This window comes from Tupaia chinensis, unplaced genomic scaffold, assembly GCF_000334495.1.
Source record: "Tupaia chinensis unplaced genomic scaffold, TupChi_1.0 Scaffold000105_1, whole genome shotgun sequence".
Classification (NCBI taxonomy): Eukaryota; Metazoa; Chordata; class Mammalia; order Scandentia; family Tupaiidae; genus Tupaia; species Tupaia belangeri.
Genome location: NW_006159569.1, coordinates 185,927 through 202,550, shown reverse-complemented (window position 1 = coordinate 202,550; position 16,624 = coordinate 185,927). Strand labels below are relative to the sequence as shown.

Here is a 16,624-nt window from a genome sequence, read left to right as displayed (position 1 = left end):
AGTACAAACTTAACTCTGGATGTATTAGTCCTTATTTGACCTACCACTTGGTCCTTTCTGAATATTATACTAGCAAAATAAATGCATATGAAGGTTAGATCTTCCTGGCTCTAAACCCTAGTGTCCACTATAAATTTGTTTAAAAAAAAAGTAAATAAATAAATGGATGAATGGATGAAAAAGATCAGTGAATGACTTCCTCAGAATATTCTAGCATCAGAAATGTGTTGGTTGGTGGCATTGTGGTTTGGGCAACTGGATTCCACATGACATAGCTGACTGTGTGGCTTGAGTCCCAGACCTCACAGCTTGAGAAATATGCCAGGCACATGTCCATGCATGCCTAAAATCCCCAGAGAATGGAGGAGAAGGGAATTTGGCATAGCCATCCCCTCTGCGGGTTGCTTTGTCACTTTCCTTTTCTCTCTTTGTCTTCGGTGAGCACACACCCTCCAGTAAGTTGTTTGTTTGTTTTAAGGCTTTTGCCATAGGGCATGTGCACTCATGAGAAAGAGAGAGAGAAGAAAAGTTAGACATCACGCTCCCAGGGAGGAGCTACTGAGATTTTTGGGCAAGCATGCACACATGCCTGGCTTGATTGTCAAGCCACTGGGTCTGGAATTCTAATCATGGTTGGCCATGTGAGAGTTCAGCACCATAACTACTATGCCATCTGCTAAGCTCTCCACTTTGCCCTCCCCAGCAAGTTTTAGAAATAAAAGAGAAAAAAAGGTGTATTGCCATTTTTTCCATATATAATAACTAATCCCTGAAATTGATAAAGAATGTTAAAAGTTACAAAGATTGTTTCTATGCACTCTTTCACTTTTAATTCACACATTCACTCAATCAACTTTTCATAAATTCTAGGCAGACACAGAGACATGTAATTAGAATGCAGAATGATAAGGAAAATGGTAGAGGTCAGTGCATTGTTCCTGGAGCACAGAGGAAAAAACAACCAAGGTGGTCTCACATGTCTGCAGACTTCATCTAAGAGCTCATTTCATTTATAGTGAAACTTGAAGAAGAAATAAGAAGAGAGAGTAGATTTTATACAGAGAAAGACATGGATCTGTTAGGGCACAATGAGTTTGGGCAACTAGACTTTGTCCCTGGACTTGGTTTGACCTCTGGAGCTTAAGGTATAAGGTATCGAGAAAAAGGAGATAGAAGCAAACTGTACAAGGTGTAGATTATGTCGTGTACTCACTAAGTTATGACGTTTTGTTTTTTTGTTTTGTTTTATTTTCCTTTTTGCCATAGGGTGTGTAGGCTCACTGGTGAGAAACAGAGATAGAGAGAAGAAAGTGAGAAATAAGCATCCAGAGGGGATGGCCATGCTGCAATCCCTTCTCCTCCATGTTCCTCTTGGGATTTGGGTTTTACACACACACACACACAGACACACACACAGACACACACACACACACACACACACACACAGCGTGTTTTTCAAGCAGTTGGGTAAGAGTCTTGAACCGCAGTTGGCCACGTGGGAATCTCAGCACCGTAACCACTACTACCACCTGTTGGCCCCTGAAGTTTTAGTTAAATCCATAGAAAATGAAGATTCGGAGTATAATTTTAAGAGAGATATCATCAGGCATTTGTGAGTACTGAGTGAAGTGAAGAAAAGATCAGAGTCAGACAGACCTATCAGAGACTATCATGCAGTCCCAGCCCCTATGTGGGTAATCTTTAATACACAGTATCAAGTTGACTGCTTTCACAGTAGAACAACTTTCTTAGAAATGCTTTTGGGAACTTTCTAACATGAGGGACTGGGTCTTATTCAATGCTAATACCCAACTCCTAATGATGGTATAGGAGAGCAACTCATTTCGGAAAGATGAAAAAAAAGAGACTATGATAGGGAAACTAGAAAACACCTAGTTGATGAAAGTGCACTGATGCTAAATGTAGAAGAAACAAGGCGAATGGAGAAAATAAAAACTGGAAAGGCATTTCATGGTATCTAAATAGCTGCTCTTATAATTTGTTGACTTGAAAATCCTGAGTATTGAGACAAGCAGAAGATCCTGAGTATTGGATTCTATCAGTAGAGTAATTAAAGCAATAGATTCCCGCATGGTTGGCCACAGTTCAAGTTCCAGAACTTCGGCTTGAAAATCATACCAGGCACGTTTGCATGAGTGTCCAAAATCCCACGCAGAGAATAGAGGAGAAGAGACTGTGGCATGACCATCACCCCTGAAGGGTGATTTCTCACTTTCCCTCTCTGTATCCCTCTCTTTCTCCCTCTCTCCACTGAGCACATATGCCCTATACAAATAAATAAATAAATAAACTTGAGCATTTTTGTTGTTGTAATAGAAACTTATTGTAAGCTCCTCAAATTTCCCCCTAGTGTTCAAATAACAAAACAATATTCTTACAACCATGTAACCCTATGATCTGATAAACTCCCAACTTCAGTTGTGATAACCCATGCAAAGCATGCAAGTTTGGCATTCTGGGATCCTGGGATGTATTCCAATTGTGCTACCAGCTTTCTATAATTCAATACTTTTCTCTCTCAGAATAGCAGCTTGATTCATGAATTAAGAGTGGCGTAATAATTGACAGTTCTTCATAAAGTAGTAATAGGATTAATTATATGTCTAATATTCAATTATTAATATAAAAATTGTTCCCCTTTTAGACAGGAAGAGCAAAGTCAAGCATTTAATCTCTGAGGTTACTCTTTCCTCCATAGCACATATAACAATCACTGCTTGGAACAAGCAGTTTGGAAATTAAAATTATGATGTTTAATATTAGGCTATTTTAATTTAAGTGCTTCATCAAATCATTAGGTCAAAGAATAAAATCATATTATCTGCTTTTTAAAATCAAAGAAATTATTTGTGATAACAGTGAAGCATCCATTTTAATAAAATAATAATGGAAAGGGAAGTGTCTCCCTACATATCCCCATTCCTTTTCTCTGCAATTCTCTCTCTCCCTCTCAGACATGCACACAACATAAATCTTAATTTTAACCTGACAACCAATATCATGCTTAATGATGCAACTTTAGCACAAATATACTTATATACCTCTTAAAATAACACTAAAGCAAGAATAATCATGATTATTGCTATTATTTAGTGCATATTCTGAAAGTGCAAATCTTTGTGATGAGACAAAATAACCACCTATTTTTAAAAGATGATGTAAATTCTCATGGATTTTGATGTAGTTGCCTTGAAAACCCAGTAAAATCAGCCAAGTTGTAATTAAAATAGTAACAGGTGATACCAAAATAGTCAATTCAAAAATATAAATAACTGAAGAGCACCATGCCCAGGTAAGGAAGCAGAGTTCTGAAGTGGTATATCATAAATATATATACAATTAAAACTACTGAGTAAAGAGTGGCATATAAAAAACTTGAAAATCAACTTTCCATCCTAATAGCAAATAAAAAAATTAACAAACTGAGCAATCAACAACTCTTAGATTTAAAAGAGAAGCAAGGTCACAGGGAAATTGGCTGCCCCAAAATTGGAGAGACAGACAGGTGGATAGAAAGAGTACAACTTACAGAAGCAGAAATACACAAGTAAAAACTTCAACAGGAACTAGGGCTAGGGTAGGAAAATTGAACAGTGATGAGTTGGAGGAAAGACAGTGAGGACAAGTAAAAAAACTCCAGGGGAACCCCACCACCTCCCACACAGCACTAAAAGACACACACGCACGCACATACTTTTGGGAGTTTTACTTCCAGGAACTCTTATCTGTTTTTCACAGTAAATAATAGAGGAAAAATATCCTCACACTATTAGCAGGGAAGAAGAAAAGAAATCAATTTGAAATATATCAGAGAATTCTGGTTTTCTTAACAAGGTCCGCCTTTAGGAGAATAACTCTAACCAGAGTCTAACCTGATGGAGTTTTATCAGTCGAAGTATCTTGGGAAAAGGATATCCAACTCCAGTCTACTGTAGGTAGACTGCCTTATCAGAGGGTAGAAAACAAAATAACTAAGAAACATTTGTGAAGTTCACAGTCCAAAAGCACAGGCTTACCAAAACATTGACATCTCATCATAGTCAATCTTTTTTTTTTTTCTTTTAGGAATTATTTTATTTAACTTTATTTACTTTTTAAAATTTGACCATAGAGGGACACAGTAAGAGACACGAGAGAGGGAAAGTGACAAAACATAGAGGGACACAGTAAGAGACACGAGAGAGAGGGAAAATGACAAAATAAGCTGCCAGGTCTGGGACTCAAACTGTAGTTGGCCATATGGGATTCCGGCTTCCTTAACCACCACTCACCCACTGGTCTCACATCTTGTCATAGTACCACACAATGCTTGTCCTTTCTCCACATCTTACTTTACCTCCACATTACTAAAGGCCTACTCACAGTGCTTGTCCTTTCTCCACACCTTACTTTACCTCCACATCATTAAAGGCCTACTCATGACAGTCCCTTTTACCCAGCATAGCATGTTCAGTTGACAAGAAAAATTTACAAGGTGTTCTCAAAGAAAAAAAAAAAAAACAGAAAAACAAACAAAAATAAACAAATAAAACAATTTGAAGAGACAGAATGAACGTCAGAACCAGGCACATATATGTCAAAGATGTTAAAATTAGTGGACCAAGAATTCAAAAAAAACTATGACTAACGTGCTAAGTTTCCTAATGTATAAAGTCTCACTCAAGAACATATAGGCAATGTAAGTAGAGAGATGCAAATTCTAAGAAAGAGCCAAAGACATACTAGATTTCAAAACACTAACAGAAATGAAGGATGACTTGGATGGCATCGTGAGTAAACAAAACATGACCAAAGAGAGAATCTCTGAGCTTGAGGCTAGATCAACAGAAACCTCCAAAACTATAAAGCATAGAGAAATAAGACTTAAAAAAAAAAAAGAAGAAAATATCCAAGAATTGTGGGACAACTAGGAAAGGTGTAACATGCATGTGATGGTAATACCGGGGGAAGAAAGAAAGAACAGAAGAAATGTTTGAAAGCGTTATGAGAGAATTTCCCCAAATTAGTGTCAGATACTAAACCACACCCTCCCAAAATTCAGAACATAACAAGCCATAATAAATGGAAATAATAATAATAAAAAAACACCTAGGCATATCATATTGAAAATACAGAAAAGTCAGAGACTAAGAAATGCTAAAAGATATGAGATAAAAACACATCTTATCTCAGGAGAGTAAAGATAAGAATTACATCCAACTTCTCATCAGGAACCTTGCAGTAAGAAGGCCATGAAGTTAAATACCTAGTGTGGAGAGAAAAACATCACAATCTTAGAATTCCGTACCCTGTAGAATTCTCTTTCAAAAGGGAAATAAAGACTTCCTCAGACAAAGAAAATTTAAAGGAACTTATTGCCAGTATACTTGCTTTGCAAGAAATATTAAAAGAATTTCTTCAGAGAGAAGGACAAAAAATGATATAGGTCAGAAAGCTAGGTCTACATAAACAAAGGAACAGTAAGGAAGAAGGAATAAGTAAAGAAGAAATAAAAACTCCTTTTTCTTATTTTCAAGAAATAAGAAGTATGAGAAATCTATAAGTGAAATAAATGACACTAATTATACAAAGAACAAGAAGGAGGAAGTATTATTTAGTTACTAAAAGATATTATAATAGTTATTAAAGGTATTATACTCCATGAAGCAGAATAGTGTTATTTGAAAGTGAACTTGGATTAGTAATCGGCATAAATATACATTTTAAACTCTAAGGCAAACCCTAAAACGAGGTTTAAAGGAGGGGGCCAATGTGTGGTGTGGTGGTTGAGGTGCCGGAATCCCACATGGCTGACCGAAGCTCAAGTTTCATATGCCATGGTTTGAAAATCACACCAGACATGTGTTTATGTATTCCCAAAATCTCAAGAGAATAGAGAAGAATCTGCAGCATAGCATCCCTCCAGGGAGGTGATTTCTCACTCTCTCTCTGTCTCTCCCTCTCACCCCCCCCACCCGTCCAGTGAGTGCACATGCCTTACAGCAAAAAATCTAAAAAATAAAAATAAATAAATAAATAGATAAATAAAGAGGCTGATGGTGGCAACAGTAAAACTCAACTCTCTGAGAGGCTGACCAACATGGAAAGGTTTCAGGGTTATGGTCAGAGACCTTCCTCAGTATACTAGGTATGTGTGTGCCCATTATTTGAGCTTTCTGAGGCTGGAGATGGAGCACAGTGTCAAGAACTTGTTGGGGATGCTGTATTTTTCTCTCCCTCTCACGTATGTATATGTACTCATGGAAAAAATGAATAAATTAAGTAAAACTTTAAAAAAAAGAAAGAAAAAGTGGAGGGGGAGCATAAATGATACACTAGGAAAGGAGAGGGTCATGGTGATAAGCCAGCCAGATCCCACATGGCCAACCAGATGGATTGAGTCCTGGAACCAGTGGCATCTAAAACACATCAGGTGTGTGTGCATGTGTGTCCAAAATCTTGAAAGAAGGGAGAGATGGAGCAGAGGAGATTGCAGTGTCACCATTTCCAATGGGAGGTGCTTTCTCCTCTCCTTCTCTTTCTGTCTCTGTCAAGTAGCCCAGAGTGCCCTCTAGGGAAAAAAGGAGAAAAAGTGGAACCACATAAAATGCTTAATTGTAATTGAAATCGCAGAACCCAAGAGTAGAAAGCAGAATTTAAAAATGAAATTCTTGGCCCAGTCACAGTGGCAAAAGTGTAGGGTGTCACTGTGTGACACTAGAACGATGTGGGAGGCCTAAGTTCAGATCCCAGAGTAATCTGAACATGCCAGGTGTGTTCTCTTGATCCTGGCTGGCTGGCGGGTTGGGGGACAGATCAGGGCAAGACCCTGTTAAAGGTATCTCTCTCATGAAGTAAATAAAAATAAAATAAATTCAGTTCTCATCAGCCTTGAAAACAAAGTAGCTAGCCATAAACATAAACTTCATAATAAATACAGAGAACAAAACAGGAAAAAATGACAAGGCACTCCTGATGGCAATAAAAACACTGGTTTGACAGAAAGACCATGTTTCTGTGTGGAGAAAAAATATTGTAAATTTTAGGCCTTTTAAAGTTAATCCATAAATTTAGGTTAGACTCAATAAAATTCACAAAGGTGTTTATCAGGCACTTCACAAATAATTCTAAATTATATCTGGAAGGATAAAATAACCACAATACATTAAATAATAATAAAATAGAAATAATGTGGAGAAAGCATCTGGTAGGTTATAACATACATTTGTATGCAACCCTTTAAAATATGTATAATATAGTACCAGCACTAGAGTAAGTAGAATGAAAATAGAAAGTTCAAAAATAGGGCCAGCATGGAACCAGCAGTTAGCGTAATGGCTATGTCGCTGGACTCCCACGTAGTCGATCGTGGTTCGCGTCCTGGACCCAGTGGCTTAAAACTCACGCCGGGCGCGTGTGCGTGCATGCCCAAGATCCCGAGAGGAGAATGGAGGAGAGGGGATTGTGGCGTGACCATCCCCCCTGGGGGGTGATTTCTCGCTTTCTGTCTCTATGTCTCTCTCTGTCTGTCTGGTGAGCGCACGCGCCCTATAGCAAAAATCTCTCCAAAAAAAAAAAAAAAGGCCAGCAGGTGACTTGGTGATTAAGGTGCTGGACTTCTACATGGCCGTCCACGGTTCCAGTCCCAGACTTGGCGGCTTGCTTTCATACTTTCCCTCTCTCTCTCTTGTCAAATTAATAATAATAATAATAATAATAAAATGAAGAAAATAATTCTTTAAAAGTAGTTCAAAACCAAAAATCTAATGGTATCCTTATGTAAACAATAATAAAGACAGGGTTACAAAGCAGTTAGAAATAACTGGTTATTTCATAAGCGATATTTAGGAAATAGTCAATAAATAGGAGGAGGTTAAAAGGTTGAAATGGAAAAAAATGAATAAATGTATGTATATACACACATATATATATCTACATGTTTGCATCATGCATATAATATTACGCACATATGCATATAATAACAAAATATTTATATGCATATTTATATACATATGGTTATATGTATATTATATACATATGTTTACATATATGAATATATACAAATATATGCACCTAAGTAAAATATAATAATATATTTGTATTTTATTATATAAAAATATATTAGTATGTATAAATTATATATAAATTATACACATATATTTGTCTATTATAGAAAGAAGGAAAGACAGGTAAATATTGGCATTAATTTTGAGTAAGGAAATTCACACTAAGGAAAATATTAAATGAAGAAGACCTGATACAAAAGTGCAGCATCTATACTTAAAAACACAGCATAATCAGAATTGAAAGGACATTGAAACACTGAGAAAATCTAAGCAATAGACATGATGGGTCAAGTATTAATAATATTAATAGATAAAGAGACTTTACAAATTAATTGCACACAGTTGATAAATGAAAATATGAAAATGTACATGAATAACTATAAGAGCAAAAAGAAAAAAATCAATACTTACTAAAAACTCAGAGTTTTATTAATAATGAAAAGACTTAAAATTTTAAAATCTTGGGGGCCAGCAAGTGGTCAAGAGGGAAATGGAGAGAAAGGGATTGTGGTGTGGTCATCCTCCCCCCAGAGGGTGATTTCTTGCTTTCTGTCTCCCTGTCTGTCTCTCCAGCAAGTGCACATGCCCTTGAACAAAAATCTCTCTCTTAAAAAAAAAAAAAAAAAAGCTTTTGATCCAGTAATTCCCCTCTAACAATTTATCTTAGAATAATTGAGAGAAATGACAAAGCTATGTGAAAACAATGCACTTACACATAGTAGTCAACTGATAGCATACATTCTTTTAGTGGAAGTTAAAAATATAATTTAGGTCATCCTGTGCTATGGGGGTTACAGTAGCTGGATGCCAGATGGCTGACTGTGTGGTTGGAGTCTAGCAGTTTAACAAACATTTGTGTGCATGTGCATGCATGCCGAAAATCCCAAAAGGAGAAATGAAGAAGGGACTGTGGTATGACCATCTTCCATGAGGGTGTGCTTTCTCTCTCTCTCTCTCTCTCTCTCTCTCTCTCTCTCCCTCTGGTGAGCCATGTGCTCTCTAGCAAATTAAACAAATAAGTTGTTTAAATGCTGATAATGTATAACTATATTGATTAAATGAATATTCAATAAATATTTTGATTAGAAAAATATATCCCATCTGTAAGTGGGAAAAAATGGACATGTATTTATAAACTGTATTTCTTTTAAAAAAAAGTTGCATATGCAAAGAAAAATTGTGCAAGAATGTACAAAATAACAGTCATAATTTCTGAGTAGTACATGACCAAGTTATTTTATTATTTTTAAATCTTTTCTACTTGTTTTTATTTTCTAGTGGCTCTACAAAAAATATGTTAATTATGGAATTGAAGGAAAATATAATATTTTTCCCCAAACACATTGTACTACAGTTATTATGATGGAAAATTGAAGTAGTTTGTCCTCTGTTCAGACTTTCCCTGAAACCTAAATTGATGAATTATATTTCACAATTTTCCACTTCTATGAATTGTTATTATTAGATTATCATTTTATAGCATGTGAAATGCACTAATCAGGACCCTCCAAATACTCTTACTTTTTTTTTTTTTAACTTATTAGCAATGTGACCTTGGGCAAGTCACTGACCCTTCAGCAGTTTCATTTTCTTACCTTATTTAAAATAGGATCTAAATAGACAACTCACCCACCTTACGAGGCTGTTTGAAGAATTGTGTAGAACAATGGCACTGAAAAGGCATTTTTCTCATCCATCACATTTCTTGTGATTTTAGAGATGCTATCTGTCTGATATTTTTCAAAGTAAATGCATCTCCAAACCTGGGCGGACTAGCTCTTCATCTGCCCAAACAGTACCATTTCTGATATTAATAGCCCCAGACAGACTTAAATGTTGAAGAGCCATCCAGTGTTCTACTTTCCTGCTGCCCGCTGAGTCGGCTTCAAGACTCAGCTACAGAATGGAGTAAGATAAAGTGAACTAAGAGGCTTGTATGTATTAAGAAGGCTTTCCCTCTTACATTTCTAAAGATGTAGCATGCTTACGATGACTTTAGGCAAACACAATACTGATTATTTACATGGCATAATGGGAATAAATACTCGAGGTGAAAGAAACTCGATGCTTTTACTCAGCATGATATAAACCATTATCTCATGTTTTCTATGGAAAACAGTCTCTGCCGAGAAATTTGGTAACTCAGTAGGCTATTAATAGGATGTGGAATGTGATTACTCTTTTTGGATTACTTCAATATGTAATTACTTTTAGGAGCTAGTAGAAAGAAACTCTATTAAATGATAATTATAGGACTGTATTTGCTTTAAGGTTCTGTAATAGCTCTAAACATGGGAGTTTTCATTAACTGTTTGCCATAGTTAATAAAGCAATTTTTCTTAAAATGGTGCAATTTCCTGCAAAAGTGGTAGCTCAACAGTAAGATCAATCTCTCAGAAAAGAGGGCTGGGAAGATGAATCATGCAATAGGTTGGTTCTTCCAAGAAAATATAGATGGTATCTATGAAGTATGGTGACCAAGTAAAATACTTATAACCCCTTAGAGAACAATATGTCTTAGTATAATATTTTTAGAAGTTAACAACCATGAAATATAATTGCACAGGAAAAAAGAAAGAAAACAAGGTAGGTGATGGAGGTGAAGTTAGCACAGTGAAAAAGGTCAGAAAAAGCCAGCTTTTTCCAAGAGTTGTCCCAGGATAAACAAGGTTATTTCTGGGAACAAAGCCAGGATTTAGACCTCATATATAAGTTGAGGATGATATCAATACAATGACAGAAGTTTGACCACAAATGAAATGACAAGTAATAAGAGAAGTGTCAGCATAAGAGGCATGTGAGAACTCCAGAGCTTTCTGCACAGGGTAAATCACTCACTACTCATAAAACTAGCGTACTATGAAATACCTTATTATAAGTATTTGTTCATCAGAAAACTGACATAAGGTAGGCTGGAACAAATAGCAGTCTGTGAACCCAGGGTACAATTGGAAACTAGTTTGCCAAGGCAGAAAATTCCACAAGTGAAGGCTGGGATTCACATAAACCCAAATACAGACATACATCTATCTTAGAATACATTATGAAAATGCTATTTATACTATCTTGTTTAATCCAACCTAGTACACATTTGCTAACAGCCCACTCTGTGACAGATCTCCTAGTTTTATATAAAACTATCATCACGAAAAGAAATCCGTATACATTAGGCATGTACACCACCTTCAGTGAGCATGTTCCTGGTTGAAAATTACCCCATCCTTCTCAGTTTTCTGCAGAATTATCTCTTGCAGGGGTTTACATATGTACTTTCACCAAATACAGCAGGTAAAAAAAAATAATAATAATAAAAATTCTAGCTTGAATACAAAACTGGAGAATGCTAAGCAACACTTTTATTTTGAAATGAGAATCATTTACAAAACAAATTTTGGGTGGTTTTACAGTATTCTTTTAGTACACATGGCTCTAGATATAACTTTTTCATACCTTAAAGTCTTAAGAGCAAATTCATTGTAGAAAGCAAGGTATCTGGAGGAAAAGGTCTCTGTCATAACACCCAGGGCATTTTACTTCACAGTCTCATTTGGTATGTGTTTATTTATAATGTCCGTAATTAAAGGCTCAAATTAGTTCAAGAAATAATAAGGAATTTCAAATCATATTTCCTCAAACTCCAAGCAGCATGGAGCACACTTTTGTGTTTTACTCATCAATCTAGTAAAGTACAGTGGTTTAGGCTGTGGCATGTCGTCTCTAAGTACCTGAGTTTAAAATCCAGCTCTAACTTCTATTTGGCTGATTGACTTTGGTTACTACATGGTCTGCACTATCTAAGAAATGGATATCTACTGATAATAGAAAGATATTAAGTGTCGAGAGAGATTATGTGAACAAAGTATGAAAAAGACCTTGGCATGGTGCTTGGAACATAGCTACTAGGATTTATGGTATTGATGACAGCATTACAGTAATGGGGAAAATTATACTTACTAGATTAGTTTAAGATCCTATAAGTCTGTCCTCAGTCTTTGGGAAAACAACCAACCTAAAACCTAGTTCATGGACAGATAAAGTTAATAAAAACACCTATTTTCAGAAAGACCACCTTTTGTTCCTGTGTTAAACGATGAAAGTTGTTTCCTTATTTCCTCAGACCTTCTTTGTCACAGTATACATGGACAATTTTCACAAAGAAATAATGCACAGAGCAAAACAGTACTATAGTTAAAACTCAAAAAATTCATTGTTTTTGTCCTTGGCTCTACCACCAACTTTGTCCGAGGACTACATCCATTGAGGCCTATACAATAAAACATTTACTTCTAATAATCTGCAAGTCTAGAACCTCTGAGTGATAAAAGGAGAAGCTGAAATCATATTAAATTTTATCATTTTTACAATGGACAAATGATGTTTTGTTTAACGCCCCTCAGGCAATAATTCTGCAACCACCTTTAGGTATCAAGCTATGCACCCAGTCACATTGCATTAAAACTGTGCATAGAAGAAAAGACCAGCTGAAAGATTACGTTACCTTATAAAGTTGAACTAATCTCTTTTAATGCTTTACTTGATATCAATATTCATAAAGCCACACTTTCCCTCAAGGATTTATCAACCTCTTAAAAAAAAAGATAAATGGACTTGTTTGCATATTGACCCTGTAAGCTTCCCCACTTGGTTTTCCCACTGCTTCATGAATATCAAAGCCAATAAAAAGATGTAAAATAAAATTAGACTCACTTATTCATATGCATCAAATGAGCCCACATTTGAAAAGAGAGGTGGCATTATTATTTCTTGTTTGTTCTTCAACAGGAAGGATTATTGTGATTAGTAAAAATACTTGTGTGGTGCAATATAAAAGCCATCTGTTTTCCATTTCTACTTCTCTGAATGCATAGGAACCTTAGTACAAACCTCTGTTGTCTCTGACTGTGAAATTTGGATTGTGAATGATTTCAGGGGGTAGGCTGAAGATAAATCTTGGTCCATTGGCTGTGTCATCCTTGTCATCTGCACTAATTGTAACAATTGGCTGAAAGAGAAAGGTGGCCCATAAATAAATCATGCTGACATTAGCACATCACTTATTCAAAAGTTCCTGGCTGGCTAAAAAACCTCATTTTAATTAGAGAACATAGCTTCAGTGCAAAATTAAGGCTCTGAAAACTTCTTGGGCTGTGGGAGGTAGCTTCAGGTGATGCTTTCAAGAACAAACTCTACTTCCAAATGTATTGCTCACTGCCAGGGTGAGGAAAACATTGTTACCTGGTTGGAAAGTGGCTTGGTCTGATCACTCTCACAGATGAAGCCTTCATAAGGGGCGGCAAATTTGGGAGCATTATCGTTGACATCAAGGACCCTAATGGCCACTGGGACTTTGGCTTCCTGATGCCGATTGTCTAGAGAAAAGAATGTAGACGGTCAACAAATGTCAAGGAAGACTACACATTGGCCCAAGTGCACTGGAGAAGAATAAGCTCTAGCCACCCATTTGGGCAGTGCAGGGATTAGTCTAGCAAATGGACTCTCAAAGTGACATCCTCAGAACTTCATTCGAACTATCTGAGACCACAAGTCACTCTGTGCAGTAGTAATGCAATGTTCCACAACGCTGAGCCCACATGGGAAGTTCCCAAGTTCACATCCTGTACATGCTGGGTACACACACACACACACACACACACACACACACACACCTGTGATATTGCCTGGCTAGAGGTGGACTGTGGCCTGAGGACCCTGCTAAGGGTACTTCTCCTTCCCCCTCTCTCTCATGGAAGATAAATAAGTCCTTTTTAAAAAAACTACAAAATATATAAAGGAACTTGTAAGAAATACAATTTTCAAAGGTTTTTTGCCATAGGACATGTATATTTGCCAGAGAGAGGGAAAGTGAAAAATCACCCCACAGAGGGACAGCCACACCACAATCCCTTCTCCTCCCTTCTTCTCTAGGGATTTTGGGCATGAACACACACATACCTGGCATGATTTTCAAGCCACTAAGTATGGGTCTCCAATCACAGTTGGCCATGTGATAATCTAGCTCTTTAATCACCACAGCACCTGCTGGCCCTGGGAATACATATTTGGGAGTCCTGCTTGACCATAACAAGGTACCCACAAGCTGCACGAAGCTTTAATACATGATTGATCTGACACATGGTCAAATTTGAGAAACTGCTAGTCTACAGGTAAACCAGGACCCAGAGTTCTTGGCTCTAAGGATTCTACTGCTCTGAGTTTAACAAAACTGAGTGACAGGCTGGAGCGAGGAATACTTAGAATTGCTGAGAGCCACCAGCTGTCTTGCCAAGCCTATATCCAATTTTGCCAAAAAAAAAAAAAATGAAAACATGTGCCTATATGTCTTCCTAGAAAGGTAACCACAAATAAACTTTAAATACTGAAAAATACATTAAATATTAAAAATAAAATAATCTACTTCAACTATTTCATTTTATAAAATATAGAGAGACCCTGAAGGGATAATATTTGGTGAACCAGAATCAAAACCCTTAGGAGAATACTTACGAATTTCCGCTGCAAAGACAGAGATGTTGAGCCAGGCAGTTTCCTCTCTATCCAGAGGTTTTGTAGTTTTAATAAAACCATCCTCTGGATTAATAGTGAAAAACCTGTCGAGGTCAGTATGACGATCGATTGAATACCTAAGCAGAATGCAAATGAGGCAATTAGACCAAGACATTCGGAGCAGCTTAATATTTAAATATTTTCTCCATGCTATATTTAAAGCAACTTTTTCAATGAATTGCTTGAGTGAGGTTTTCTTTTTAATCAAATTTACTTTTCAAACTCTGTACATGAATTTTTTATAGAAATCATTTGCCACATTGGGATGGTTTATTCAGTACGATGAATGAAAGAACTGTTTAGCATATTTGATTGAGAAATATAATAACATGTTGCATATTTCTCCATATTTACTACAATCACCCACCATCTGAATATTTATGAAACTGCATTTGGGCAATGAATATGCTTTGCTCCCAAACTACTCAGAAAGTCACAAATGTATCAAACCTTTGCCAGATTTCTGCACATGGAATGCTGAATAATTTCAAGTTTATCTAAATTTATTATCAAGGATCACTTTTATAGACCTAAAAATCAGTTTTCTCCTCATTTAAAGATAAAATACTAACTATGTTTTAAATAAATTTGTTTTGTTTATTAACTTAAGGGGTTCATAGGTAATTTGGTTCTGAATTTCAAGGTGCAATATAGAAAGCAGAACTGGCCATTCAGTTGCACAATATTCTCTCCAAACTTTAATGACTGCTTAGCTGGAAAGCTTTTACTACTCTTGAAGTTTATCTTTTATAACAAAAGGCAAAGGAATTTAAAGACAATTAGAGGGGTTTATTTATGAAAAGTAAGGTGGACGATGTGGGAAAAAGAATAATTTTTATTGAGGTAAGATAAAATAATTTTCCCAGGCTATCCAGAGAGTTGGTATGCATTGGTGCTTTGGTTTTAATAGGTCTGGTAAAGCCCAAAACTTCCCTTTTCACTGCATCATACTAACTCCAAACTGAAGAGTAAAGACATTTTAATACAGGTACTATACTGAGATTCATAACTGCGTGGTTTCCTGCTCTTAGAGGTCTTATATGTTTTCCTAAAATTTATGGAATACATATGTCTGAAGGCATTCACTGATGGTCAAAAATCAGACTATTTAAGATAGCAAAGACAGTGGCTATCAGAGGATTTAATTCCCTAGATTTACCCAAGACAGGATTTGAAAATGATTTATGTCTAATTTTAGGGGTAGTCAATACTAATGTCCAGCTCCTCCAGTTCCAAACCATATTCCTTCCAATAAAGAAGGACTACCCATTGAGCAGCACTTAACAATATATACAATCTAAGCTTTACTGTGATACCATTTGACATCAGAGTTCCCTATGCGAAAGAAAATGATGAACTCCTTCACTCAGAGATGAAATTGAAAATAGTAACACGTTAGCACTACATAAAAAGGAGGTGAAGATAATTTAAAAAAAAAAAGACATTTTCCTGCTCTAAGGGAGTATACTATTTAGTTCCCATGACAGTAAACATGAAGAAAAGAATTAATAGCTCAAGGCATTATTTTATCGAAGTTAAAGGCATGAGCTTCGATTTTGCAAAATCCAAGGTACAACTTTATACTCTACTACATATAAACTGAGTGGTCCTGAAAAAGTCACTTAAGTTCTTTGAACCTCAGAATAGTTATTTTTTGCCATAAGACAGGCGCCACCATGCCCAAGCATAGTTATCTTTTAAACTAGAGTATTAATAGTACCTAACTTTAATATTATCTGTGAGAAATAAATGAAATAATGGTCAATTAAGACATCAATCCAATGCCCCACATACAGTAACAGTGCAACCTGTTACAACTGAAGACAGATTATAGAAGCTCTCAAATATTAAAGTGGATCTTTCATCTTACTACCACCAATGAGAATCCAATGAAGGCCTGTGAGCAGAAGAGCAAGTAAATGGAAGTAAGCTATCAGGGCAATTAATAAGGTAGGGGGGCCAAGATGATCCACACAAGAGTTTAGGAAGGAGCC

The 16,624-nt window shown here is 36.3% G+C and overlaps 1 protein-coding gene across 3 annotated transcripts in view; it reads right to left on the bottom strand.

Annotated features, from left to right (window-relative positions):
• CDH11 (cadherin 11) overlaps positions 1–16,624 on the bottom strand; it is a 201,234-nt gene that overhangs the window by 17,582 nt on the left and 167,028 nt on the right. For 2 of the 3 annotated variants that reach the window (XM_006143787.3, XM_027770043.1), the window contains 3 exons: positions 14,571–14,707; positions 13,302–13,435; positions 12,951–13,068 (listed from right to left, as the gene is read on the bottom strand). In XM_006143787.3, the coding sequence (XP_006143849.1) occupies positions 12,951–13,068; positions 13,302–13,435; positions 14,571–14,707 (389 nt within the window). Of the gene's footprint in view, positions 1–5,214; positions 5,242–12,950; positions 13,069–13,301; positions 13,436–14,570; positions 14,708–16,624 lie in introns of those variants that run through there. The other variant, XM_027770044.1, reaches the window with a different exon arrangement.